Source organism: Orycteropus afer, unplaced genomic scaffold (genome assembly GCF_000298275.1).
Source record: "Orycteropus afer afer isolate SDZICR_OR568_19922 unplaced genomic scaffold, OryAfe1.0 scaffold00134, whole genome shotgun sequence".
Taxonomy (NCBI): Eukaryota; Metazoa; Chordata; class Mammalia; order Tubulidentata; family Orycteropodidae; genus Orycteropus; species Orycteropus afer.
The window spans coordinates 2,360,219-2,387,258 of NW_006921721.1; the positions used below are offsets into that span (position 1 = coordinate 2,360,219).

The following is a 27,040-nucleotide window of genomic DNA, read 5'->3' on the forward strand; positions in this document are numbered from 1 at the left end:
CACTAATATGAATATACATTAGGGTATTTTTCAATCAAAATTAATAATATGATTTAATAAATAAATAAATAATCCATTCAGCTCCATAAAGTAGAATATATTTCCATCAAAAAGTCAGCAAATATGTCAACATACTTAAAGATGTGAACTATTACTTAAAAAAAAAAAATCACAAACATTCTAGAATTATGAAGGACACAGATGTCACTGGTCAAATTGCTATAGATGTTATCATGGCTTTCTTACTGGTAATTAAACATCTGCTGATTTAATTAGGAAGGCAAGCTCCACAGTTCTCTTAGTAGTCTAGCTGTGGTTTTAATCCTGGAGTCTTTAACACTCATACATCTGGGAGATTCTGTAAGATCTGTCTCAAGGAAGCACAGGCTACCATGTGTGAATCCGAGGGAAGATTAGCAAGCGATTGAATCAGCTTCTTGACTATTGTCTTCAAACACTGGTGGGCAGCATTCAAGTCTCTGTCAAACTGCTGTCCTTCAATCTGTAGAGCCAGATGACTGCAGATGTTTCTAAATTCAACACTATCCTGCAATAAACATCAAACAGAAACAAGAAATTAGGTACATTAAGGGCGGCATTTGCTGTGTTTTGCTTACCCACCCTCTAATTCCTTCTCTTTTGGTAATTGGTGTTGTTAGCTGCCATAGAGTTGGCTCCTGACTATGTTGACCCCATGCACAGCTGTACAAAACGTTGCCCAGAGCTGTGTTATCCCATGACTGGACTGTTGTGCTCCCTAGGCTGATTTCAGGAAGCAGACTGCCAGGTGTTTCTTCCTTTTTGGTGAAACCATCACAGTTTTTCTCTCAGGGAACTGTTGCTGTGTGCCATTGGGTCTATTCCAACTCATAGGAACCCTAGAAGGCAGAGTAGAACTGCCATATGGTTTCCTAGGCTGAACTCTTTACAAAAGCAGATAACCAGGTCTTTTCTCCTGCAAATTAGCTGGTGGATTCGACTGCAGACCTTTCCAATTAGCAGCTAACAACTTAACCATAGCATCATCAGACTCCCTCTTAGAGAATTACCTTTCCTCCTTCTCAGCCTATGTGGCTTGATCCACACTGACTTCAACTCACAACTCCAGTAAGTTGGAAATGACTCAACAGCAACTGGTGAAGTACATTAACAATGTTGTACAATCACTGCCATTACCTAACTCCAGAATATTTTCATTACCCAAAAAGCCTGTACTCATTAAGCACTCCATATTCTCTGCTCCTTGAACCCACTGTTGTTGTTGTTGTTGTTATGTGCCATCGAGTCGGACCTGACTCATAGAGACCCCTCCTTGGATTTCCCAGGCAGTATCACTACGGAAGTAGATTGCCCCATCTTCCTTCCGAGGAGTGGCTGGTGGTTAGCCAGCCTTCTGGTTAGCAGTCAAGTGCCTTAAGCACTATGCTACCAGAGCTCCCATGGCAACCCCTAATTTGCTTTATATCTCCATGTTTTTGTCTATTATGGACATTTCATATAAATGGAACCATAAAATATGTGTGATATTTAATATCTGACTTTTTCACTTAGCATGTGTTTTCAAGGTTTATCTGTGTTGTAGCAGGTAGTTCACTCCTTTTTTGGTTGAATAATATTCCCTTATACACATATGCATGTATATAAATATGTATGTGTGTGTATATATATATAAACTCACTGCCATCAAATCATTTCCAACTCTTAGCGACCCCTCCTTGGGTTTCCAAGGCAATATCTCTACAGAAGTAGATTGCCCAATCTTCCTTCCCAGGAGTGGCTGGTGGGTTTGAACTGCCAGGCTTCTGGTTAGCAGTCAAATGCCTTAGGCACTAATATGCCAAATTTCATTTATCCATTCACCAGTGGATGTACATTTGAGTTGTTTCCACCTTTTGGATATTTTTTAACTGCTAAGAACATTCATATATTTTCAGTTTTCTTGAGTATAAATCTAGGAATGGATTACTGAATCATATGGTAATTGTGTCTAGCTTTTTCAGAAACCTCCAGAGTACTTTCCAGAGTGGCTGGACTATTTCATAATTTCAGCAGCAGTGGATGAGGGCTCCATTGTACCTATATCCTCGTCAACACTTCTTATTTTCTGGAGTTTTTTGTTTGGTTAGTTGGTTGGGTTTATTATTATTAACACTATTACTCTGGTAGTATAGCGCCTAAGGCACTTGACTGCTAACCAGAAGGCTGGAGGTTCAAACCCACCAGCCACTCCTCAGAAGGAAGGTTGGGCAATCTACTTACATAGTGATACCACCTCAGAAACCCAGAGAGGGTTGCTATGAGTCGGGTCCCACTCGATGGCACATAACAACAACAACAACAAGTAGGTGTTAAATAGTAACTTACTGTGATTTTGATTTGCATTTCCCTAACAACTAATGATATTGAACATCTTTTTTTGTGTTTATAGACCATCTGTATATTTTCTTTGGAGAAATGTCTAGTTGAGTCCTTTTCCCACTGTTTAATTGGGTTGCTTGTCTTTGTTTTTCCAATAGATTTTCAATCTCTAAATGTTTCATATTCTAAAATCCACTGAATGTAAATAATACACAAAAACTATTCCACATTAGAGATAATAGTGAATACATTATCTCTTTTAAATACATGGAAATCATGTCTCCCAAACTTCTGGTTCTAGCAACATGGCACACTCAGTAACCTGAAAATGCCTTGCTATTGAATTCATACAAACACTAATAAAATAGAACAAACATTCTTTCTGAGTTAAGTATGTGTAAATCAGTATTGCAGGGGAAAAAAAGGATTAAAAATTATCTTCTCTTTTCCAACTTACAAACATTTAGGGAAAACTGCTAGTATATCCACAAGAAAGTAAGAAGATCCCAAGGCCCAAAGAAAGAAAGAAAAGGAAGATTACTTTAACTGCCCATCAGCGCCCATCAAGAAAGAAAAGCTGGTGTCTCTTGAGCTAGGTTTGAGGGAAATAAGATTGCCCCTGAGAATGTGTAACTATGGAACTGTACCTACAGGAGCTTAAATTTTGGAGTTTCTCTCTATACCATATATATGTTCTAGAAAGGCCTGTACTAGAAATTAACTTAAAAATTGGAACTGGGCTGGAGATGCCCATGGACACACAGGAAAAGCAAGCAAGACTTATTCTAGGGAAACAAGTCCTTAACCCAAGCACACAGTAATTCTCACAAAGCTCCACCTCAGACAAACTCAAAATATTAAATATAAAATACAATCTACCATGATACAGCAGGTGCAATGCAAGGACAGGATAGACACTACAAAATAATTACATTTAAATTGATTGAAGATACAAAAGAACAAATTTTTAAAAATATCTTAAGAAAGGGGAGCTCTGGTAGCATAGTGGCTAAGACACTTGCCTGCTAACCAGATGGCTGGCAGTTCAAACCCACCAGCCACTCCTCGGAAGTAAGGTTGGGCAATCCTACTTCCGTAGTGATATTGCCTCGGAAACCCAAGGAGGGGTCGCTATGAGTCGGGGCCGACTCGACAGCACATAACAACAACAACAACATCTTAAGAAAGAACAGGCAGGTTTAAAAAAGAACCATATACTACTTCTAGCAATGACAACTATACTGACAAATTAAAAATGTAGTGAGTGTCTTAAACACCTAATTAAATGTATCTGAAATGAGAATTAATAAATTGGATGGTAAATATGAGAAAATTACTGAAAATACAAGATGAGAAGATGAAAACATGAACAATATAAATGAGAGGTTAAGCATCATGGATGACAGAACAGCAAAGCCAAGCAAATATATTTCCAGGGAAGATAAGAGAGACAATATTCAAAGAGAATAATAGATGAGAATTACCCAGGATTGATCAAAGGCATGAATCATTGGATTGATTCAAAAGTGAAACAAGACTAAACTAAACAAGACTCAAATCTAAACTCATTGAAGTTTTGAAAAACTTTTCAAAGCAATCAGAAAGGAAAAGCCAGCTGTCACTCAAAGGACAGCAAGACAGATCGCAAATTTCTCAACTACAACTCTTGAAGGTAGAAGAACATAGACTAATATCCTCCAGTAGCTGTTAACCCAGATATTTTATTTTATATTTTTTTAATCCAACTAAACTATCACTCAAACCTGAAGCCAAAATAAATACACTTTTTCCTTTAAAAGGATAGAAGGAGTTTCCAGGAAGAGGTATTCACTGTTAGAACATTCTGAAGATGCAGTTCAGAAAGAAGAAAATCATCTCAGAAGAATGAGATCAACAAGTCATAGTGAACAAATGTTTACGTGAGTGTAAATAACTGATGGTTTGAAACAAAATTATAACAACTAATTTGGGATTTACAAAAGCAAGATGATTCTAAAATGCTAACTGTATTACTTAAGAGAATGGTAGCCAAACTGATACATTTTAGACTTGTTAAGCATACATTTGGGAAATGTAAGGGTTATTAAAGTAGAGAAATAATGCATTAGAATCAGTAGAGGGAAAGGGGTTGAAACTTTATTGATTCTATCAATTAAAGTTCCAAAACCAAAACCAAACTCACTGCCATAGAGTTGATTCCAACTTACAGCAACCCACACTGGGTTTCTAATCTTTACAGAAGCAGACAGCCCTATCTTTCTTCCATGGAGCAGCTGGTGGATTCAAACCACTGACTTTTTGGTTAACAGCCAAATGTCCTAACCTCTATAACACCAGAGACCCTTATCTATACATGGCCACCAATAAAACCAAACGCACTGCCATAGAGTCAATTCCGACTCATAGGGACCCCCAGTGGATTTCTGAGGTGGTAAATCTTTACAGAAGTAGATTGCCCCAACTTCCTTCTCCAGAGTGGCTCGTGGGTTTGAACCACCAGCTTTCTGGTTAGCTGTCAAATGCCTTAGGAACTATGCCACCAGAGCTCCTTACTACAGAGGGTCACTCAAATTCACTGCCATTGAGTTGATGCCGAATCATAGTGACCCCTCCTTGGGTTTCCGAGGTGGTATCTCTATGGAAGTAGATTGCCAAGTCTTCCTTTCGAGGAGTGGCTGGTGGGTTTGAACTGCCAGCCTTCTGGTTAGCAGTCAAGTGCCTTAGGCACTAAGCCACCAGAGCACCTCTACAGATGATAGAGGTAGAGAAATAAAGACACAAGCATAAAAGCAAGATAAAGAGAAAGCACCAAATAAGATGGTAGAAATAACTCTAAATACTATCAGACGACACAGTAAATGCAGTAAGACAAACTTGCCTTTTCAAAGATAGTAGTAACCAGAGTTGATTTTGAAAAATCTAGCTATGTACTGTTTATAAGCAACATCTTTAAAACTAAAAGCACATAAATACTGAAAATAAATGGATACTAAAAGATACACAAGATAAAGACAACCCAACATAAAGCCAGTAAAATCTTTACTAGGAAAAAAATCAATTATAATAAATTAAAACGATTACCCAAGAAGAGAGAACAATTGTCTACTTGTGTATGCCTCATATCACAGTCTCAAAACACAATCCACTCACAACCATAAACCCAGCTTTCTCAGAAACTGATATATCATACAGCAAAGTAATCAGTATGTATAGAGAAGACTGAAAAACAGTTACACAAGCTTGGTCTAATGGAGATAAGTACATTATACATCCTTCTCAACCATATATTTAATATTCATGAACCTGATTATTTACAATGCCACAAAGAAAATTCAATGAATATCAAAAAGTCTGTATCACATACACCATGATGCAAGTAAAGGAGAAATTAATGCAAGATAAAAAAAAAAGTAACTCACTGTCATGGAGTAGATTCCGACCCCCATTGGATTTCCAAGGCTGCAAATCTTTACCAAAGCAGACTGCCTTATCTTTCTCCCATAGAGTGGCTGGTGGGTTCAATCCACCGACTTTTGATTAGCAGTCAAATGCCTTAACCACTACACCACCAGAGCTCCTTAATGCAACATGTATGACATGAAAAATATACTTTTAGATAATTCATGGGTTAGTGAAAAAAATCATTAAAATTTTAGAATACTTTATATGGAACAATTATGGAAGTACTGTATAACAAACTTGTGTGGTATAGTTAAGTGAAAAATACCTATACTTAAATGCTTATATTAAGAAAGAATAGTCACTGAAAATCCAAGAATTCACCTCAACAAATTAGGAAAAGAAAATGAGATAATGCAAGAGAAAATCAAAGGAAGAACTAAAAGTGGAACCAAAGTTCAATGAGGGACTGGAGTTTTTTCCCTAACTCATTCTGTATTAAAAAAAAAAAAAAAAAAAAAAAAACTGACTGTCATGGAGTCAATTCAGACTTACAGTGACCACCATTGGGTTTCTAAGGCTGTAAACCTTTACAGAGATGGCTTCATCTTTCTTCTGCAGAGAAGTTGGTGGGTTTGAACCATTGACCTTTTGGTTAGCAGCCAAATGCCTTAAACACTACTCCACCAGAGCTCCTTAGTTGCATACAGGGGCAAAAATAGTTGCTAATGAATGAACTTTGACTTATGGTGACCTCATGTGTGCTCAAACATGGTTTCCAATGGCTGATTTTTCAGAAGTAGAGCACCAAGGCCTTCTTCTGCAGCACCTCTGAGTGGACACAAACCTCCAACCTTTCCGTTAGCAGCTGAGTTCACAAACCATTTACACCACCCAGAAACACCAGTTCTGCATTGAAGGGAAAGTTACTTTTCCCCCAAAGAAAAACCCTGCCACTTGGGCAAGAGAGAACTGGGTTCCTCACAAAACCAGAAACCATCCCACAAGAAATAAAATAAATACCTATTTATTTCAGTTTAACAAACAACGACAACAGCACCTCTGTGCGAGCTAGGTGATGGTATAGAAAGATGAACATGCTGGAGTCCTCAGACTTAAGTACTCTCAGGCTACCATGTACCATGCTTCTTGTTTTGTTTTGTTTTGTTTTTGCTTTAAAGAATTCTTTGAGTGTTGTCTCATTCATGCTCAGGTGTCAAGGGCTACTTAGATCATCTGCCCCATAGTTTATCGGGTAATCTACATTGCCTGGAAATGGGAAAGTAAGGGATGGAAATCGCTATGGACTACTTCCCTAAAACCCATATCAAGGGGTATTGTGTGCTTGCTTTATAGCCGTAGTCCAACTCTCAGTACAAAGCAGAAGGATCAAAGACACAATGCAAAGGGAAATTCAAAGTAGAAGGAAGCACAGATGTGTGCTGACATGTGCCTATTAGACAGTCTGCAAAGGGATTTATCACTCAAAGCAAATGAAAATGCACTTAAAAATATATCTGTGGGCCTCAAATCTGAAGTTAATTTCAAGTTTAATGTAAAGAATCAAAGAAAGCATCATTTGGGGAAATTATACATACAATAAAATTCAACTGCTGGATTGTACTGGTCCCTGAGGTCCTAGGTCAACTTTAGATGCCTGGCAAGCTTAGCAAAGTTTCTTTATTTTATTATTTTAGTACTTTATTTCCTTTTAATCCTTTCTCAAATATATTAACAAAGAAAATAAAGTAATAGGGATAGGTTTTCATGAGACTCTTAAGCCAGAGAAAGGAAAAATAAAACAGGTATTGCTTCTCTTCCTTTCTGGAAGGTCTGAAGGCCAACTATGGATCCAAGAGTCATGACCTCCAACCAAACCACAACTAACAGCATGAAGGGAGTAGCATATTAAAAAGCTCATGGGTTTTCAGTGGAAACTCACATGATCAATATTGGCCATGATTTCACTTACCATGCTTTCTATTCAATAACAGAGCATATCCTCCCAGCATGTTTATTTAGCAAGTTCCAAATGCTCCAAGAAATGAGGTAATATCCTACATAGTGTTTTAAGCACTTTGCCAGAATGAGAACTCTATGGCTGATATGGCTGAGTAATCTAAAAGTAGGTTTTGAAACTTTTCAAGGCTAGTGTAATTTTAGACTCTGAATATGAAATGTGTTACTACAATGGTCCAAATTGATGGTCAGCATTTATATTTTAAAGTGAGTCGAGACACAATGGAATACTATGCAACATTAAAGAGTAATGAAGAATCTGCAAAACACCTCATAACATGGGTGAACATGGAGATATTATGTTGAATGAAATAAATCAATCATAAAAGGACAAACATTGTATGAGACCACTGTTATAAAAACTCAAGAAAAGGTTTACTCACCAAAAGAAACATTTTTGGTGGTTATCAGGGTAGGGGGTGGGGAAACTCACTCACTAGATAGTAGACATATATTAGCTTGGGTAAAGGGAAAGGCAATATACAGTAAGGGGGAGGATGGCACAATATGACCGAGGCAAAGGAAGACACTGAGAGGTGAACAAGAGTAAAAGACAATAAAGGTAAATACTAATACATACATAATCCTGCAATAACAGTAACAATAAACAGTGTCTATAAGTAGATACATAGGTAGACTTGAAAGCTGAACAGATGTGGGAAGGTGAATGGGAGTACACCCATCAGTATATATAAGTTTGACAGAGGATATTTGTACATATATATTTTTATGTGCTGTAAATATATCCAGGGATATAGCAGAGCATACGGGACAAAGTTCTGAAAACTTCTTAGCTATACCCTAACACCTTGAGGGAATGAGTCACTTGGGGATTTAGGACCACAGTCTATGGGGACATCTAAGTGAATGAGTATAACATAGTCTACAAATACAATGTTCTACATTCCACTTTAGTGAATAGTGACAGGGTTCTTAACAGCTTGCAAATAACCATCTAAGATTGGTTTCTCACTGTCCAGAGCAAAAAAGAGTAGAGAAAATCAAAGACTCAAAGAAACAATTAATTCAAAGGACTAACAGACCACATGAACCACAGCCTCCCTATTCTGAGATCAGAAGAACTAGATGGTGCCCAGCTATTACTACAAACTGCTCTGAACAGGATCACAGTAGAAAATCCTGGACAGAAAGGGAGAAAAAGAAATATAGACAGAAATTCAAAATCATAAAAAGATCAAACTTAGTAGTGTGATAGAGATTAGTGAAACCCCTGACACTGTGGCCCTTCAAGCCTGGAATTGAACCTACCCCCCATGGATCAACTTTCAGGCAAATAACAGGCCTATAGACTGAATAAAAACACCAGGGAGGAACGTGTTCCTCAGTGCAATCAACCATAGGAGATCAAAGGGCAGCATTTGCCCCAAAACAAAGCTCAGAATGCAGGAAGGGGCAGGAAAGAAGGATGAAAAGAAACGGAACCCAAAGTGGAAATGGGAAGGGTGCTGTTAGTTACATTGAGGTGACTGCAAACAATGTCACAAAACATAATATGTATACATTTTTGAATGGTAAATTAATTTGCTCTGTAAACTTTCACCTAAACTACAATAAAAAGTTTAAAAATAAGTGAAGTGAGTTGACATACTCTTTTGTGACTCAACTAATCTACTGGGAGAAGGGTGATGGCCTGTTTGACTCATTTAGTTAATCAGTTCAATTCATTTCAAATGTGTATCAAGCCCCCACTACATGACTGATTGCACTGGATAAAAGGCAGTAAGACACGGTACCTGATTTCTAAAGAGTTTACAATTTATTAGGAGGAATGAGATACATAGATCATATTTCCAAATATCCAATGAAATATTATGAGGGCTATGGTAAAAACACAAAAATCTACTCCTATGGAAGACATTTATAGATTCTAGTCTAAGCATTACAAAGGATTCTTACAAAGCTCTTTTTTATATACTAGAGAAACTAGAGAAATTGTGCTTAGGAGACAACACATTAGAGAAAAGAGCTGTATTCCTTAGAACATTCTCTTAATTTTTAGCAAAATCTGCCCTGTAGTAGCCAGAATATGCCTTCCAAAGCCAGAATATGCCTTCCAAAGATGTCCACATCCTATTTCCCAGAACTTGTGAATATGTTACCAACATACCAAAAGCACCCTTGCACCAATGATTAAATTAGGGGCCTTGAGATGGAGAGACTGTCCTGGATTACCAGAATGGACCCAATCTAGTCACATCGGTCCTGAGAATCACAGCACACTTCCTGCCTATCAGAAGGAGATGTGACATGTGACCTAAGAAAAGTGGTCAGAAGGATGCAGTGTTGCTTGCTTTGAAGATAAAAGGAGTCACAAGTCAAGAAGTGGTAATGGACTCTGTTGTTGTTGTTGTTGTTATGTGCCATCAAGTCGGACCTGACTCATAGCAACCCCTCCTTGGGTTTCCGAGGCGGTATCACTATGGAAGTAGATTCCCCAACCTTCCTTCCAAGGAGTGGCTGGTGGGTTTGAATCGTCAGCCTTCTGGTTAGCAGTCAAGTGCCTTAGGCACTATGCTACCAGAGTGGAAAACGCAAGGAAATGGATCCTCTATCGCTGGATCTTCAATATTCAGATAGGCCCTGCTAATGCTTTGACTTTAATCTAGTGAGACCCACTTGAGACTTATAACCTCCAGAAAGGCAAGAGAATAAATCTGTATGGTTCAAGACACTAAGTCTGTGGTATTATGGCAATGATAGAAAACTAATACAGTCCCTATAGTTTTTAATTCTACCCTCTAGAATATTCCCTCCTAGTCTCTTGACATGACATGACATGGCACACATAGAAAATGCTTATATTTCTTTGACCCTCAAATATACAAGAGCCAGAGATTTCACCTGCTCCAGACCAACCCACCACAGGGACTAAGGAACCAACACCTAACCATCTGAGATATCCCAGTGTGCCCAGGCACACTGTTTGACAGGCACTGCTTCAGAATCATGAGTGCAATCTCATACCATCTATACTTTGTAGCTTCTCTACTGCAGGCTAAAGACCATCACTTACTTCAATCTATGATCCAGAATCATCTCACCATCATGGTTATGGCTTTCTGGACAAATCCATGACTATAAATTTAATGCTGTTGAGAACTAACTACAAAAGTTCAGGTCAGCCCTGATCATCATAGAGAAGGGTAGGATTCTGACCTGACGTTTTTAGACATTGAATTCCTAGAAGCACAGATTCCTGAGATTACATTAGCTTTTTCAACATTCCACAAATATGTCTGTAAATAAAAATAAAATGGTCCTGAGCCTCAAAGAATAGCTTTTTCAGTAACCCATCATTCTGAGTTACGTCAGCTCCCATTTAGTCAGTTATCATCTAAAACCCTTAATGTTTCATCATGTGTATTATTAAGTCATAACATGCTCCAGGAACTCTCTGTAATAAGTTACATTTTATTTGATTAAGTATATCCTTGTTGAATGTCATGGTTTTTAGGGATCCTGATGCTACTATTTGATTTTTAGTATGGGGTGGATGCTATTGATAGGCCTGAGTTTGAATTTCATGATGAATGAGCTTGGGAAAAACAATTTAATTGCACCTAGTTTCCACACCCACAACTCGTCTGTCAGTTTGTTGTACTGTTGTGGCTTGTGTGTTGCTGTAAGGTTAGAGGCTATGCCACCACTATTTCAAATACCAGCAGGGTTACCATGGTGGACAGGTTTTGGTGAAGTTTCCAGACTAAAACAGACTCAGAAGAAGGAAGAGGCCATCCATTTCTCAAAGAATTGCCCAGTGAAAACCTTATGAATAACAATGAAACACTGTCTGATATATTACTGGAAAACTTTATGAATTGCCTGAAACCTGTCTGATATAGTGCCAGAAGATGAGCTTCTCAGGTTGGAAGACACTGAAAATATGACTGGGGAAGAGCTGTCTCCTCAAAGTAGAGTCAATCTTAATGATGTGGATGGGGTAAAACTTTCAGGACCTCCACTTGCTGATGGGGCACAACTCAAACTAGGAAGAAACAGCTGCAAACATCTATTAATAATCAGAATGTGCAATGTATGGAGTATGAAGCTAGAAAAATTGGAAGTTGTCAAAATGAAAAGGAAGATAAAGACTATCTTTAGTCTATCTTTAATCCCAGGCATTAGTGAGCTAAGATGGACTGGTTTTGGCCATTTTGAATCAGACAATCATATGAGATACTACGCCAAGAGTGACAAATTAAAGAGGAATGGCATGGCATTCATCATCACAAAAAATGTTTCAAGATCTATCCTGAAGTACAATGCTGTCAGTGATAGGATAATATCCATGTGCCTACAAGGCAAACCAGTTAATACTACTATTATGCAAATTTACACACCTACCACCAAAGTCAAAGATGAGGAAATTGAAGATTTTTACCAACTTCTACAGTCTGAAATTGACCAAACATGCAATTAAGATGTATTGATTATTACTGGTGAATGGAATACAAAAGTTAGAAACAAAGAAGAATCACCAGTAATTGGAAAATATGGCCTGAGTGATAGAAATGATGCCAGAGATCACATGATAGAATTTTGGAAGACCGATGATTTAGTCACTGTAAACACCCTTTTTCAACAATATAAACAGCAGCTATATACATGGACCTCACCAGATGTAATACATAGAAATCAGATTGACTACATCTGTGGAAAGAGAAAATGGAGAAGCTCAATATCTTCAGCCAAAATAAGACCTGACTGTAGAACAGACCATAAACTGCTCATATGCAAATTCATGTTGAAGCTGAAGACAATTAAAACATTATGAGAGCCATAATATAACCCTTATTATATCCCACCTGAATTAGAGACCATCTGAAGAACAAATTTGACACATTGAACACCAATGACCGAAAACCATATGAGTTGTGGGATGACAACAAGAACATCATATGTGAAGAAAGCAAAAGGTCATTAAAAAGGCAGGAAAGGAAGAAAAGACCAAAATGAATGTCAGGAGAGACTTTGAAACTTGCTTTTGAATGGAGAGTAGCTAACACAAATGGAATAAATGATAAGATAAAAGAGATGAAAAGATTTCAAAGAGGAGCTCGAGAAGACAAAATCAAATCTTATAATGAAATGTGCAAAGACCTGGAGTTAGAGATCCAAAAAGTAAAAACACACTCAGCATTTCTCAAGCTGAAAGAACTGAAGAAAAAATTCAAGCCTTGAGTGGTAATACTGAAAGATTCTAGGCACAAAATATTGAATGATGCAGGAAGCACCAAAAGAAGATGGAAAGAATACACAGAGTCACTGTACAAAAAAGAATTGGTTGATGTTCATCTATTTCAGGAGGTAACATATGATCAAGAACCAATAGTATTGAAAGAAGGAGTTGAAACTGCACTGATGGAATTGGCAATAAATAAATAAATAAGTCTCCAGGAATTGACAGAATATCCACTGAGATGTTTCAACAAATGATGCCATGCTGGAGGCACATCTATGCAAAGGAATTTGGAAGATAGCAACCTGCCCAATTAACTGGAAGAAATTCATATTTGTGCCCATTCTAAAGAAAGGTGATCCCAGAGAATGTGGAAATTATCGAATGATATTAATATCACATGCCAGTAAAATTTTGCTGAAGATAATTCAAAAACAGTTGTAGCAGTATATTGATAAGGAACTTCCAGAAGTGCAAACTGGATTCAGAAGAAGTCATGGAATGAAGGATATCATTGCTGATGTCAGATGGATATTGGTTGAAAGCAAAGAATATCAGAAAGATGTTTGTGCTTTATTGACTATGCAAAAGCATTTGACTGTGTGGATCATAACAAATTATGGATAACATTGAAAAGAATGGGAATTCCAGAGCACTTGATTGTGCTCATGAGGCACCTGTACATAGACCAGGAGGCTACTGTTCAAACAGAATAAGGGGATACTGCATGGCTTAAAATCAGGAAGGGTGTTTGTCAGGGTTGTATCCTTTTGCCATATTCATTCAACTGGTATGCTGAGCACATAATCAGAGAGGCTGGACTATATGAAGAAGAACGCCACATCAGAGTTGGAAGAAGATTCATTAACAATCTGCGATATGTGGTTGACACAACCTTCCTTGCTGAAAGTGAAGTTGACTTGAAGCACTTACTGATGAAGATTAAAGACTACAGTCTGCAGTATGCATTACATCGCAACATAAACAAAAAGAAAATCCTCACAACTGGACCAATAAGTGGTATCACAAAAAATGTAGAAAAGATTGAAGTTGATAAAGATTTCATATTGTTTTGATCCACAATCAACACTCATGGAAACAGCAGTCAAGAAAGTAGACCTCATATTGCACTGGGCAAATCTACTGCAAAAGACCTCTTTAAAGTGCTGAAGAGCAAAGATGTCTCCTTGAAAACTAAGGTGTGCCTAACCCAAGCCATGGTGTTTTCAGTAGCCTCATACACATGTGAAAGCTGGACGATGAATAAGGAAGACCGAAGAAGAGGTGATGCTTTTGTGTTGTGGTGTTGGTGAAGAATACTGAAACTACCATGGACTGCCAGAAGAATGAACAAATCTGTCCTGGAAGAAGTGCAGCCAGAATGTTCCTTGGAAGAGAGAATGGCCAGACTTCGTCTTACCTACTTTGATCATGTTGTCAGAAGGGACCATTTCCTGGAGAAGGTTATCATGCCTGGTAAAGGGGAGGGTCAGCAGAAAAGGGGTAGACCCTCAGTGAGATGGGTTGACACAGTGCTGCAATGATAGGCTCTAGCAGGTATAGCAAGGATTGTGAGGATAGCACACAACTGGGCACTGTTTCATTCTGTTGTACACAGAGTCACTATGAGTTGGAGCTGACTCAACAGCGTCTAACAGCAACAACAATTTCCATATGTAAAAAATGAAGATCACAGCATCTATTTTATAGGGCTATGGTGAGAATCATGCTTACTTTGGGCATGTCATCAGGAAAGACCAATCGCTAGAAAAGGAAGTCATGGTTGGTAAAGTAGAGGGTCAGTGAAAGCAAGGGATATCTATTTCAATGAGATGGATTGACACACCTGCCACAATTACGGAGTCAAAATAGCAATGATCATGAAGATGGTGAAGAACCAACCAACAATGGCATTATATATGGGGTCACTGTGAGTTGGAGCCAACTCGATGGCAATTAGCAAAAACAGCAACAGTGAGAATTAAGTGAACAAAGGCACATCGAGCATGGCAGTACCTGGCATACAGTAGGTAACTAATAAAATGCTCCTTTCCTCTTTATATTATTTAATACACTGGTAAGAATGGAGTGTCTATATCTTCATACCAGCCAATGGTTAAAAGGACAAACTATTGACAAGGGCAAGGTTTATCACAGCATGCCTCAGTTGGAGACCTGAGTCACTGATAAGGCTTCTTTAAGGACAGGCAGCCCTCTAGGCAGTTCCAAAGTCAACCCAGGGACACAGAGGTTATTCTTTCAAGAGCATTGGACTTGCCAGCAGAGCCCCAGTTGTGCCCCTTCAACAGGCTATCCTTGGACAGGTGGTTTTACATATGGTTACTCAGATTTCTCATCTGCAAAATGGAAACAATAATAGCTACCACATGGGGAGGTTGTGAAGGACAAATGAGCTCAGGAATATGAAAGCTCTTATACTTGTAAAGCATTTGCTCAATCTAAGCTTATAAATAAAGTACCCTGCTAGATGCATGCAGGTCAGTAAGAACTGAAAGGGAGGAGGGGAAAAAAAAAGATAAAGAGTATATGCTCTGTAGAAGCTTAGAATGTAATTGGTGAGATGAAATCTATTTGAAACTGTTCAGCAGACTTGTCACAAAGAATAAGATTAAGGCTCTGAAAGTGTGATAGAAGCAATCGGAAGGTGGCTGGCCATTGCTAGGAAATGGAGGCTCGGAAAAGGAATTAGAGTAGTGGTACATAGGAAGGACTGCACTAGGCACTAGAACACTGGTGATTTGGGAAGGCAATATTTGGCTTGTCATTAGGAAATGGCCCCTGCATTTGAGAATGAACAAACCAAAAAACCAAACCAGTTGTCACTGAGTTGACTCCAACTCATGGAGACCCCATGTATGTCAGAACTGGGCTCCATAGGGTTTTCAGTGGCTGATTTTTCAGAAGTAGATCACCAAGCCTTTCTTCCCCAGCACCTCTGGGTGGACTCAAACCTCTAACTTTTTGGTCAACAGCAAGCAGGTTACCTGTTTCTACCACCCAGGTACTCCTTGGAATGAACAGCACAAGCAAAAGTCTGGAGTCAAGAAAGGTCTGGGACTTTGGGGGACCAATCTGAAATGAACAGAGGTTGTGCTGCATACCAGGATACAAGTGTTTGTGGAAGGCCTTGATCACATCAAGGGCACAGAGACTTCTAAGCATGGAAATACCATGCAAACCAGTGTTTTAAGAACTTTGATCCAGCTTATGACTTTGAGTACCTAGTAGGCTCCAAACTGGGCTCTATGACATTATCTCATTCCATGCTCACAACTATCCATTACAGATGATAAGAAATGAGTTTCTCAGAGATTAACTGACTTAACCTAAGTCACACAGCAAGTGAGTGACAGAGCTGGAATTAACTTCTCACTGTCAGTACTCAAATGTTCATCAAAGATCCCCTGCAAATCAGAAACTGGGCCAACAGCTCAGCTGCAGAAACAGTAGAGACTTGCAGCAGTCACATGGAGTATGGGAGACAGACAGTGACCAGGAACCACAGAGTTCTCAGCCACTGTAGGCTAAACAGGGCTGCATGCAAGCACACAGGAAAGGAACGAAACTAGTTCTTTGGGAAGGAACAAAAATGTCTACAAGTCAATTGTTTCCCATTTCTTCCTTGGCTGGCTATACTCAAGCTATTTTAAGGTTAACTGACTGTCATGCCATGGAGCTTAAATTGGCAATGATCATTTCCAAACTGAAGACTGGCCTGTTGGCCCAACACTCTTCTTTGCAGCATAATTGAGAGGGATTGGCTAATTTGAGGATATTCAAGAATGGAACCTTCTATGCTTCCATATGAAACCAACTATGAGCTAATCAGAGACCTCCCAGATGGAACTCTTTTCTCAGCTCAGTTCTCTTCTAGCCAGTGTCAGGTAACCTTCTTAGAAACACCACTACACTCGTACTTTTCTGCATTACACATTGTGTTTACTAGGAACCTACAATGCTGGAAGCCTGGACAACTGAAAATGTACCTGCAAAGTCTGAAAGAGGAAAGAAAAGATAAGCCCTTTTCAGCTTTTTACTAAAAATAAACATGTCCATCAAAATTGAAGGCTTGAAGGCAGAAGGAATGAGCCACTAGGAGTCAGTTTCAAAGCTTGTTTTCTGAAACCAGTATCAAAAGCTAATAATGTCAAAAGCACAGTATGGCTGTATAAGCTATACAAATGCAAATAACTTTTAAACAATCCACAAGGTTTTTGTTCTCCTACAATGTCACCTTCAAAATCACTTGTAAATCAATATAAATTATAAATCAGTTCATTCTCTCTTAACATCTGGCCTTAGAATAAGGTAGCTGTTTTCAAAGCAGTCACATCTTGGGCTATATTCTCTTAGGATGGCCTCAACAAACTTGTTTCTTATGTTTTCCCGCACCACCACCCCCAACAAACTTGTTTCTTATGTTTTCCCGCACCACCACCCCCAACATCCTCACCATCAATTGACGTCCAGCAGACCCTGACTCGTGGTGATTCCCTGTGGATCAGGCTAGAACTATGCTCCACAAGGTTTTCAGTGGCTGATATTTCTGAAATCGATCACCAGGCTTTTCTCCTAAGGTGCCTCCAGGTGGACTACAACCGCCCATATTTTACTTCGTACCTGAGCATGTTAACCATTGGCACTGCCCAGGGACTCCTAACATCCTCTACAGAAAGCAATAAAGAAAGAAAGAGCTTTCCCCAGCCTGCTGTGTCCAGCCTGCACAGCAGACCACTCTCCTCTGAAGGAGCCCAACGCTGACTTTGATCTACAAAAGGAGCTCTGGCAGTGCAGTGGTTAAAGCACATTGCTGCTAAACCAAAGGTCATCAGTTCAAACCCACCAGCTGCTCTGTGGGAAAAAGATGAGGCAGTCAGTTTCTGTGAAGAGTTACAGCCTTGGAAACCCTATTCACCGTTCTACTCTGTCCTATAGGAGCACTATGAGTAAGAACTGACTTGATGACAGTGGGTTCGGTTTTTTCCTTTTTTTTTTTTTAGATCTACAAATTCACCAGTTGCCTGAATCCAAGGTCAGTCCCAAACAGATATGTAACTGCATATTAATAAAACACCCAATGAAGAACAAAAATATCTGCCAGTCATCATAAAAAAGTCTATCATCCACAGGAAATTAAACAGTTTTACTTGCGATGTCCCCAGTGAAAATGCTCACAAGTAACTAAGGTTCCTTGTGCCTATGCCTTGGGTATGAGACTACTCTTACTTGGAAAGTCCAGTGAAATGCATTTTTTCCTTGATTCAAGGATACTCACAAGGAAAATCAAAAGATTATAAAATAAAACATGGCACCATTTCCAAGGAGATGTCAAACATAAATAGTTTCATCTATAGGGCTTCCCTACAATTTCTTTCCCAAATTTTTCATTTCAGAAAGCTTGTCAGTCCTGCTTTTCTCGTATCATTCACATCAGAAGGAATTGCAAAGCTATAAATAAGCTACTTCTAGAGCAATCATTGTATCCATGGAGAAACCAAAAGCAACAGAAATGCCATGGCTATCACTGCTAATTAATATAATCTAAAACAAAAGTACAATTGTGTCCCAAATAGAGAGCAATGCCCAATTTATAACAACTGATAATATGAACACTATTTCTTCAGTAGTGTGTAAATAATTTTTGAAGACACAATTCCAAATTTGCAGAAACTAGTTTTCCTACCTAAAGTCAAATGGGAAAAAAGACCTCAGCATCAGCACCTTCCTCTGAGTAGCCCACTATTCACACTTGGAGTTTGCAAAGAACATTAGCAATGACTGGGAAGCCAAAGCTGACAGTTTTATGACTTCTGCACTCTTGGAGTGGAATGAGAAAACCAGCAAGGCCCATGGAATGTGACGGAATAATTGGTAACAGAATTAGCTAATTGAAATGGCTGAGCTCACAGGCAAGTATAATCTGCAAAGCCAGGAGAGTTCCTTTCCCTCCGAAAGTTGGCATTAGTCAATTTCCATGAAACTTGCTTCAGAATAGAACTCTTAAAAGCTATTATTTTTTTAAACTCTCCAGGGAAGACAGACAAAACTCAATCAGAGTGACTTCATAATTTGCTTCGTTAATGGCCCTGAAGTGAATCAGTCTTTTTTAGCAGTTTTTAAAATATTTTCTTCTAGGGTCCTACACACTTCTATGTTCCCTGTGGGTGGTAAGTATAGAAGCAATTCTTGCTGATATTATTAGTTTGGTAATGGTTTATTTTCTTATTTATTTTTTTGCTTTTGTAGAATTATTTCTTTGTTTTTATTTTTATATTTTTATTTAATTTTTTATTTTAAGAGTGTGTTTTACATTCAACGTTACAGGTACATTTAGTTTCACTCCCCATTTACCATGCCTAACCCTAACCCAGTCTCCTCCCCTCCCTGCCCAGTAACCCTCCCCTATGTCCTTCGTAGTTATGCACTCCTGTGTGTCCTGTATTTCCTCCATGCAAATGTTGCCCCTCTGGTGCCCCGTGGTTGATTGCTCCAAGGGATGCAAGTGGATAACCAAATTATGGTATATGCACACAATAGCACACTATGCTACATTATAGAGCAATGAGGGATATGCGAATCATCTCATAATGTGGATGAACCTGGAGGACATTATGCTGAGTGAAATAAGTCAATCACAGAAAGACAAATACTTATGAGCCTATGACAGTAAAAAGACAAAGAAGGGTTTGCTTGAGAAAGGGAACTCACTTTGTAGATTACCGGGGTGGGGAGGGAAGGAGAGGGATTAATTTTGGGCTAGTTGGGGGCCACATGCTGGTGTGGGTAAGGGGAGGGATGGTATAGAAAGAGTCCAGGACCACCATGATAGCATTAGGAAAAGGGAGGACACTGAACTGTACGCATAATATATAGACGGACAGATACTAATGCCAACCAGTATATCCACAATACTCCATTACCATTAATACCAAACACCAGACTACAGATGAACACATAAACATCTGAGAAGATCAGATGGGGGTCAGTGAACAAGAGTATACTCTAGACCAAGTATAGATTCAGCACAGGCTAATCTTGCACAGATACCAGTGACACAAAATAACTGCAATCCTTACAGAAACAACAGAAGAGACAGAGTAATCCTTCACAGACAGCCAGACACTGTGGGAGAGAGATCCAATGGATCTACTGACTCAGGACCATAGTACCGGGGAACACCAGACCCAACTGGCACAACAAAATATATGGTTTCTTTTTACTGTAAAAATACGTATAACATGACGTTTGCCAATTCAACATTTTTCGAAGGCATCCTTTAGTGATACCAATTGCATTAATCATGTTTTGCAAACATGACTTATAATCATTGCCAAATTTTCCATCATCACAAACAAAAGCAAGCACATTGCTTCCTAAACAAAGGCTCCTCTGATTACCCTCCCTCCTGCCATGGGTAAGCACAAACACACTCTGGTCTCCCTACCTTTGCCTATTCTTGTCATTTCATATAAGTGGGACCATAAAACATTTGTCTTTTTGTGTCTGATTTATTTCACTCAGCTAACCAGAAGGCTGGCAATTCAAACCCACCAGTCACTCCTCAGAAGGAAGGTTGGGCAATCTACTTCCATAGTGATACCACCTTGGAAACCCAAGGAGAGGTCGCTATGAGTTGGGTCCAACTCAATGGCACATAACAACAACAAGGTTTCCAAGGTTCATCCATGTTATAGCATGTATCAGGATTTCATTTCTCTTTATGGCTGAGTAGTATTCCATTGTACGTATGTATGTATGTACCACATTTGTTTATCCATTCTTCTCTTGATGGGCATTTAGGGTGTTTTCACCTTCCGGCTATTGTGAATAGTGCTACAGTAAACATTGGTGTACATATATGTGTCTGTTTGCGTCACTTCTTTCAAAGCCCTCAGTGTACACCTAGCAGTGAATTGCTGGGCCATACGGTAGTTCTATACTTAACTTTTTGAGGAACTGCCAAATTATTTCCACAACAACTATACCATTTTGCATTCCCACCACCAATGAATAAGGGTCCCAATTTTTGGTAAGGATTTCTTAACTTTCCTTGGTACTTTTAAGTCATCATGTAGGGCTGCCACCATGTGAGGAGGTGCATAATTTAACATACAATGTGAACGTTGCAGCCCTAGCAGTGCACAGTGTAGGCATATACACAGAGGCCCCATCTATTGCACATACATTATTCAGTGTGATGCTTATAACATCCCTAGGAGCTGACACTATGATGCAGTGAAAAGAGCCAGTTAAAACTGTGTTTGAATCATGGCCCCATCACTTACTAGCTGTGGGATCTTGAGCACTTCCTCAATTCCTCTGAGCCTCATTTTCCTCCTATGATAAATACCTGTCAGGTCAGGTAACTCCATTCTCCCCATAAATCTAATTTAACAAGATTCAATGTTCTTAAACCTTTTTCATCCACTGTGAAAAAATTCACTTCTTTTTCTCTTGCCATGTATTATGTTTTGTTTGATAATCTCTAAATGTGCAAAAGGATTATTAAGCCTTGGTTTCTTTAAGGAAAGGATAAAATACTATCAAATGTTGCCATTATTATACTGAGTGTTTCTCTGACTTCAGGCATTTCACTTCCTTAACCCTCAGGAGGCATTGGTGGTTCACTGGCAGAATTCTCACCTTTCATGACAGAGACCCAAGTTCAATTCCTGGCCAAAGCACTTCAAGTGCAGCCACACCCGTTAGTTAGTGGAGGTGTGCACATGGCCATGATGCTGAACAAGTTTCAGTGGAGCTTCCAGACTAAGATGGAGTAGGAAGAAAATGCCTGGTGATCTACTTCAGAAAATCAGGTAATGAAAACCCTGTGCATTATAACAGTCCAATCCATTGGGCACGGGTCACTGGAGAGCAGCTGACAATCCTAATACTTTGATAGGTGAGTCACTCAAAGGTGACACTGCTAAGTCAATCCTTAGTGTGGTGTTACAGCTGACCTCTGAAGAGCTGGGTCATTCTTGGAAGTCTCTTTGGGGCATCCTAACTCCACTTTATCAAAAGTCCAGGAAATTAAGCACAGAGTTCATGGATCGGATCCATTAATATTAAGGATCGAACTCACAATAATAGTAGTCATTAATAATTTGTGAGGCATCAACCTGTGAATAGTAATATTAATAGCTAAAATGTATTGAGACATACTATGGGCAGCCACTGACTAAAACTTGATGAATATTATCTTGAGCCCCACAACAACGCTGTACAGTTAGATCCCACTCTGTCCACTTTACAGGTGAGGAAACAGAAGCACAGAAAGCACAGAGCACTAGATTTCTGGGCTATGCTGTCCACTTCGAGGTCTCTAATGCCTGTCACCTGGGCTGCCAGGTTTAGTTCAAGTGAGACCCCCTCCCACCCTCAGTGGCAAGTAACACAGTCCAGGAGACCTGATTTTGGGGAGGTTTCCACACACTTCCACAGGACACACCAGTGTTTTCTCCTCTAGCAAATATCCTCCTAGAATCATTCTAGTATATAAAAGCAATCTGCATGTTTTTAATTAAAAATATATCAAAAACACCCTTACAAATTGTTTGAATTAACACCGCTGTTAATGAAGCCAAGTCTACATAACCAGCCCTCTGGAACGTCAGAATGCTGTTTCCTCAGGTCTAAGTGCTTTGCAATCATCATTCCACAAACTGAAAGATCTTATCTTTTCTCCAAACAGCAAACCAAGCAAAATCCTAGGATGCCAGCCAGGAGACACAGCTTCTGGAGAAACTGCTCCCTACTTGTTTCACTTCCAAAAGCATTAGCTTTCTTCAGGGTCCCTGGAAACTCAGTGTGCCCACGCAGGTGAAGAGCAGACTCTAGTAGTAAGAAGGGAGTCCTGGGTGGTGCAAGCAGTTACCTGCTGGCAACCAAGAGGTTGGCAGTTCAAACCTACTCAGAGGAACCTCGGAAGAAAGGCCTGGAGATCTGCTCTGAAAACCACACGGGGCACAGTTCTACTCTGCAACACACGGGGTTGCCATTAATTGGAACTGACTCAAGAGCAACTGGAAGGTAGCAAAAAAAAATTAAGATCCCTGTTTGTAATGAACACTTTAGATATTTCCAGAAAGTGGAAGCAACATATCCCTGCAACATTTGCTCATGTCAAGGAAGGACCTTTGACTTAAAAGAAGGAAGCGCGAAGGAAGCTTTGAATATGTTTATAGATTGAGAGAAACTGGCAGATAGACTGCAGTAGAAAACAGGAGAGAGGGTGAAAGTGATAGGTACAGACGTAGGGGCAGGAGAAAGGAGACTGTTCCAGTGCCCAAGAGTAGGAATTTACATTGGGGGAAATAACCTGTCAAGGAGATGGGCTGACAAGTGCCTGCAACAATGGGTCAAACATAGTAACAATTGTGAGGATGGCACAGGATCCGGCAGAGTTTCATTCTGTTGTACATAGGGCCGCTATGAGTTCAAACTGACTCAACAGCAACTAACAACATTTCTCTATTAGAGACAAGAAAGGTGATGATGAGTGGAAACGAGATCTTTTAGGTACAGAGGAAGATATTTGTGTCAGATGGCCTCAAATATTTGAGAAAGATTGAGGAGGGTAGAGTTCACTGAAGAAGGCTTGAAAATCAAAAACTAAACCCATTGCTATCAGAGTAGAACGGACCCAGAGGGTTTCCAAGGCTAGAAATCTTTATGGAAGCAGAATGCCTCATCTTTCTCCCACAGAGCAGTTGGTGGGTTCCAAGTGTCGCATTTTGAGTTAGCAGCCGAATGCTTTGATCACTGTGCCACCACAGTTCCTTAGAGACTCACCAACCCCCCTGAAATTCTTTTCTCTCTAATGCCTGGAGAGCAAACAAACATTCATTTTTTAAAGGTGACCTCCACCAAGAAGCTTTCCATGATCACAATGATAGTTAATGTTGTGTATCAGCTTAGCTGAGCCATAATTCTCAATGGTTCAGCAGTTATGATGAGCCATCCTCCATGATAAGATCTGATTAACGTAATCATCTCCATGAGAGATCTGCTATAAGTAGCCAGTTAGTTGAAAGGGAGTTTCTGCAGGGGTACAGCCTACTTTTAATACGTATGGACGTCCTGGCAAAGCGCTCTGGCTTTGTTGCTCACTCTGAATCCTGCATCTGGCTCCTCATCATCTGACCGCCAGTTCACTGGACTTGAACAGCAGCCTACAGCCTGCTATAGTGCCTGCTGATCTTGGGTTCATCAGCCCAGGCAACTATGTGAGTCAGGAGAAGCCTCCAGCCTGAGGTGTGAGTGACCCACAGACATGGGACTTGCCAGCTTCTACCCTGTGAACCATTTCCTTGACATAAGTACCTCTTTCTCTTTCATATATACACACACACACATATATATCACTGGTTTTGCTTCTCTAGAGAACCCAAACTAGACAATTACTGACCTCTCATTCTTTCATGCCAACCTACATATGCCCTGCATATAGTCCTAATCTCACAGAAACCTAAATAAACTCACTGCTGTCAAGTCAATTCCGACTCATTGCGACCCCTCCTTGGGTTTCCAAGGCAGTATCTCTATGGAAGTAGATTGCCCAGTCTTCCTTCCTAGGAGTGGCTGGTGGATTTGAACCAGCAGCCTTCTGGTTAGCAGTAATGCCTTACGCACTATGCCACCAGAGCTCCTCAAGCACTCCACATTTCATCATTTCTAAAATGAACATTTTTTCACATTTTAAAATCTCTGAAATTAGGATGTGTCTTACGATTGACAGGATGTCATACTTCAATTGAAAGATTTTTTTTTTTTTAATTTCTTGGTGGTACAAATAAAAAGACAAATCTTACATTGTGACAAATTGGTGAAATGCAGCTTCATTATACTAAGTATTCAACCTCTCAAGATGAGTGCAGAAGTGGCTCCTAGCTAGAGGTGGTCTTCCTTCCCCCACCCCTGCTCCACTGTGGGCATTTGGCTATGTCTAGAAACATTTTTGCTTGTCTCAGTTGAGGTGAGGTGCCACTAGCATCTAGTGGGTGGAAGCCAGGATGGTGTTAAACATCCTATGATGCATAAAGCAGATCCTCAGAATAAAGAATTACCCACCTCAAACTCTCAATTGTGCCAAGGCTGAGAAACCCTGATGGACAGTAACAGTATTTATTTGGGTGTAACTATGCTTTATTGTGTTGGATTTAAAATACATCTTTCATGTGTATTGTGCCATCTAATATATAGCAACTTCTTTCAAACCTTGGGAGGTCTGGTGGTGTAGTGCCTAAGGCATTTGACTGTTAACCAGAAAGCTAGCGGTTCAAACCCACCAGCCACTCCTCGGAAGGAAAGTTGGGCAATCTACTTCCATAGTGATACCACCTCAGAAACCCAAGGAGGGGTCGTTATGAGTCAGATCCCACTCGAAGGCAGTGTGTTGCATTCTTTCAAACCTTGGCTTCTAGAGCAAGTGTGGTAATTCTTAAGAAGTGCTCTAAGCTTTCCTTGCCACCCTACTCCATATCCATCAGAAAAGCCTTGGACAGGTCTATGTGCTATGGGGCAAACGGTTAATGTACTCTCCTGTTAACTGCAAGGCTGGAAGTTTGAGTCCAGCCAGGGTGCCTCAGAAGAATAGCCTGCCAATCTACTTCCCAAAATTCTGCCATTGAAAATCCTAAAAAGCACAGTTCTACACACATAGACACACACACACACACAAGGGACACCTTGAGGCAGAATCAACTGATTCCACAGCAACTGGTATGTTTTAGACTTCCAGAAGGAATGAATGAAGCAATATTGTAGGTCAAACTTTGGAAGCTACAAGGTCTCAAAGATATTTGAGACTTTAAACCCATTAGGCTAGTAAGTGGCAAGGTCAGAACTAGAACCCAGACCCTGATGTTTTCCACATCCCACTCAGCCTGGAAGGCAGCTGCTCTGCTAGCTTACTAACTTGGCTAAAACAGTTTGGTACTTTAAGAGGAAACTGTGCCCTACAAACATGAGCTATGTGACTTAGCAGTAGTTTAGTATTAGTATTCACGCTTCAACACCTGGGGTCCAACCCCACTCTCACCCCACTTTATGAGAATTCAGGTTGACTCTATAAGGCTCCTGAGCTCTGTGGGGAATTAGATTTATGCAAAAGTAGTTGCGATTCATGAGTGTAAGGGAACTTTCAGTAAACATAGATGATTTTGTTATACAAAAGGCAGAGAGGACATAATATGTGCATTTAAGTTTCAGGGAAAGAGTTATTCATTTGGAAGGGCGGCTGGCTGGGTGGGGAAACGGGACAGCTGTCCTCCATCCCTAGAGCTACACATGTGGAAATGGCCTTCAGCTGAAATAGGAAGTTGGATTTATGTGCAGAGAGAAGTTCCAGCGGAAGGTTTTGGCAAGGCCTTCCCGCTTCTCTGTTCCGCAGTCAGGTGGACCCCAGGCGGGCCCCTAGCTCCCAGCTTAACTGCCAATTCCCGGCACTCCCACCGCTCCCCTTCCCAGTGGGTAGCCCTTGTCAGACTCGCTGCCCCACCAGGTCTCTTGTCTCCACGCGGGATCCAGCACTGCTCTGCAGGCAGATCCTGTGCCCGAGGGCTCCTAACCTAACCCTGGCGAACTCACCTTCAGGTGGATGGGGAAGGCCCGCTCCTGCTGTAGAGGGCCCAGCAGCGTCTGCTCCACGCTCACCAGCTCGGAGGTCGAGTCCACCACGCGGGCCAGCGCGCTGCGCATCGCCATCCGAGCCAGGGTACAGGGCCCGCGGGCCCGGGAGAAAGGCAGCAGCTCCGCTCCCCCCTCAGCACCTCGCACCGCCTCAGCCTCTGTGGAGCTCGCAGGGGCTGCGGTGACCCCCGTCCTGACCCCCACCGCCTCTTCCTCGCGCCCAGACCCCGACCGGGCTCGCACTGGGCCTGAGGGACAGGATGGGGAGGCAGGCACGTGCTCCGGGTTGCGCTGGCTCCGGGGGGCGCCTGGACCGTCCCCCCAACCCCACTCCTGCTGCAACAGCTGCAGGGTCTGCAGAGCCACCATTTGGTGGCTGATGGAGGCTACTAAGGGCGCGGGGCTGGCCAT

At 40.5% G+C, this 27,040-nt stretch overlaps 1 protein-coding gene across 1 annotated transcript; it reads right to left on the reverse strand.

Annotated features, from left to right (window-relative positions):
• Nucleotides 1-340: 340 nt before the first annotated feature.
• DLEU7 (deleted in lymphocytic leukemia 7) lies at nucleotides 341-27,040 on the reverse strand. The gene is made up of 2 exons (XM_007945224.1): nucleotides 26,588-27,040; nucleotides 341-547 (listed from the first exon to the last, which is right to left on the reverse strand). Exons 1-2 carry the CDS (start codon nucleotides 27,038-27,040, stop codon nucleotides 341-343), a joined length of 660 nt encoding a protein of 219 aa, XP_007943415.1.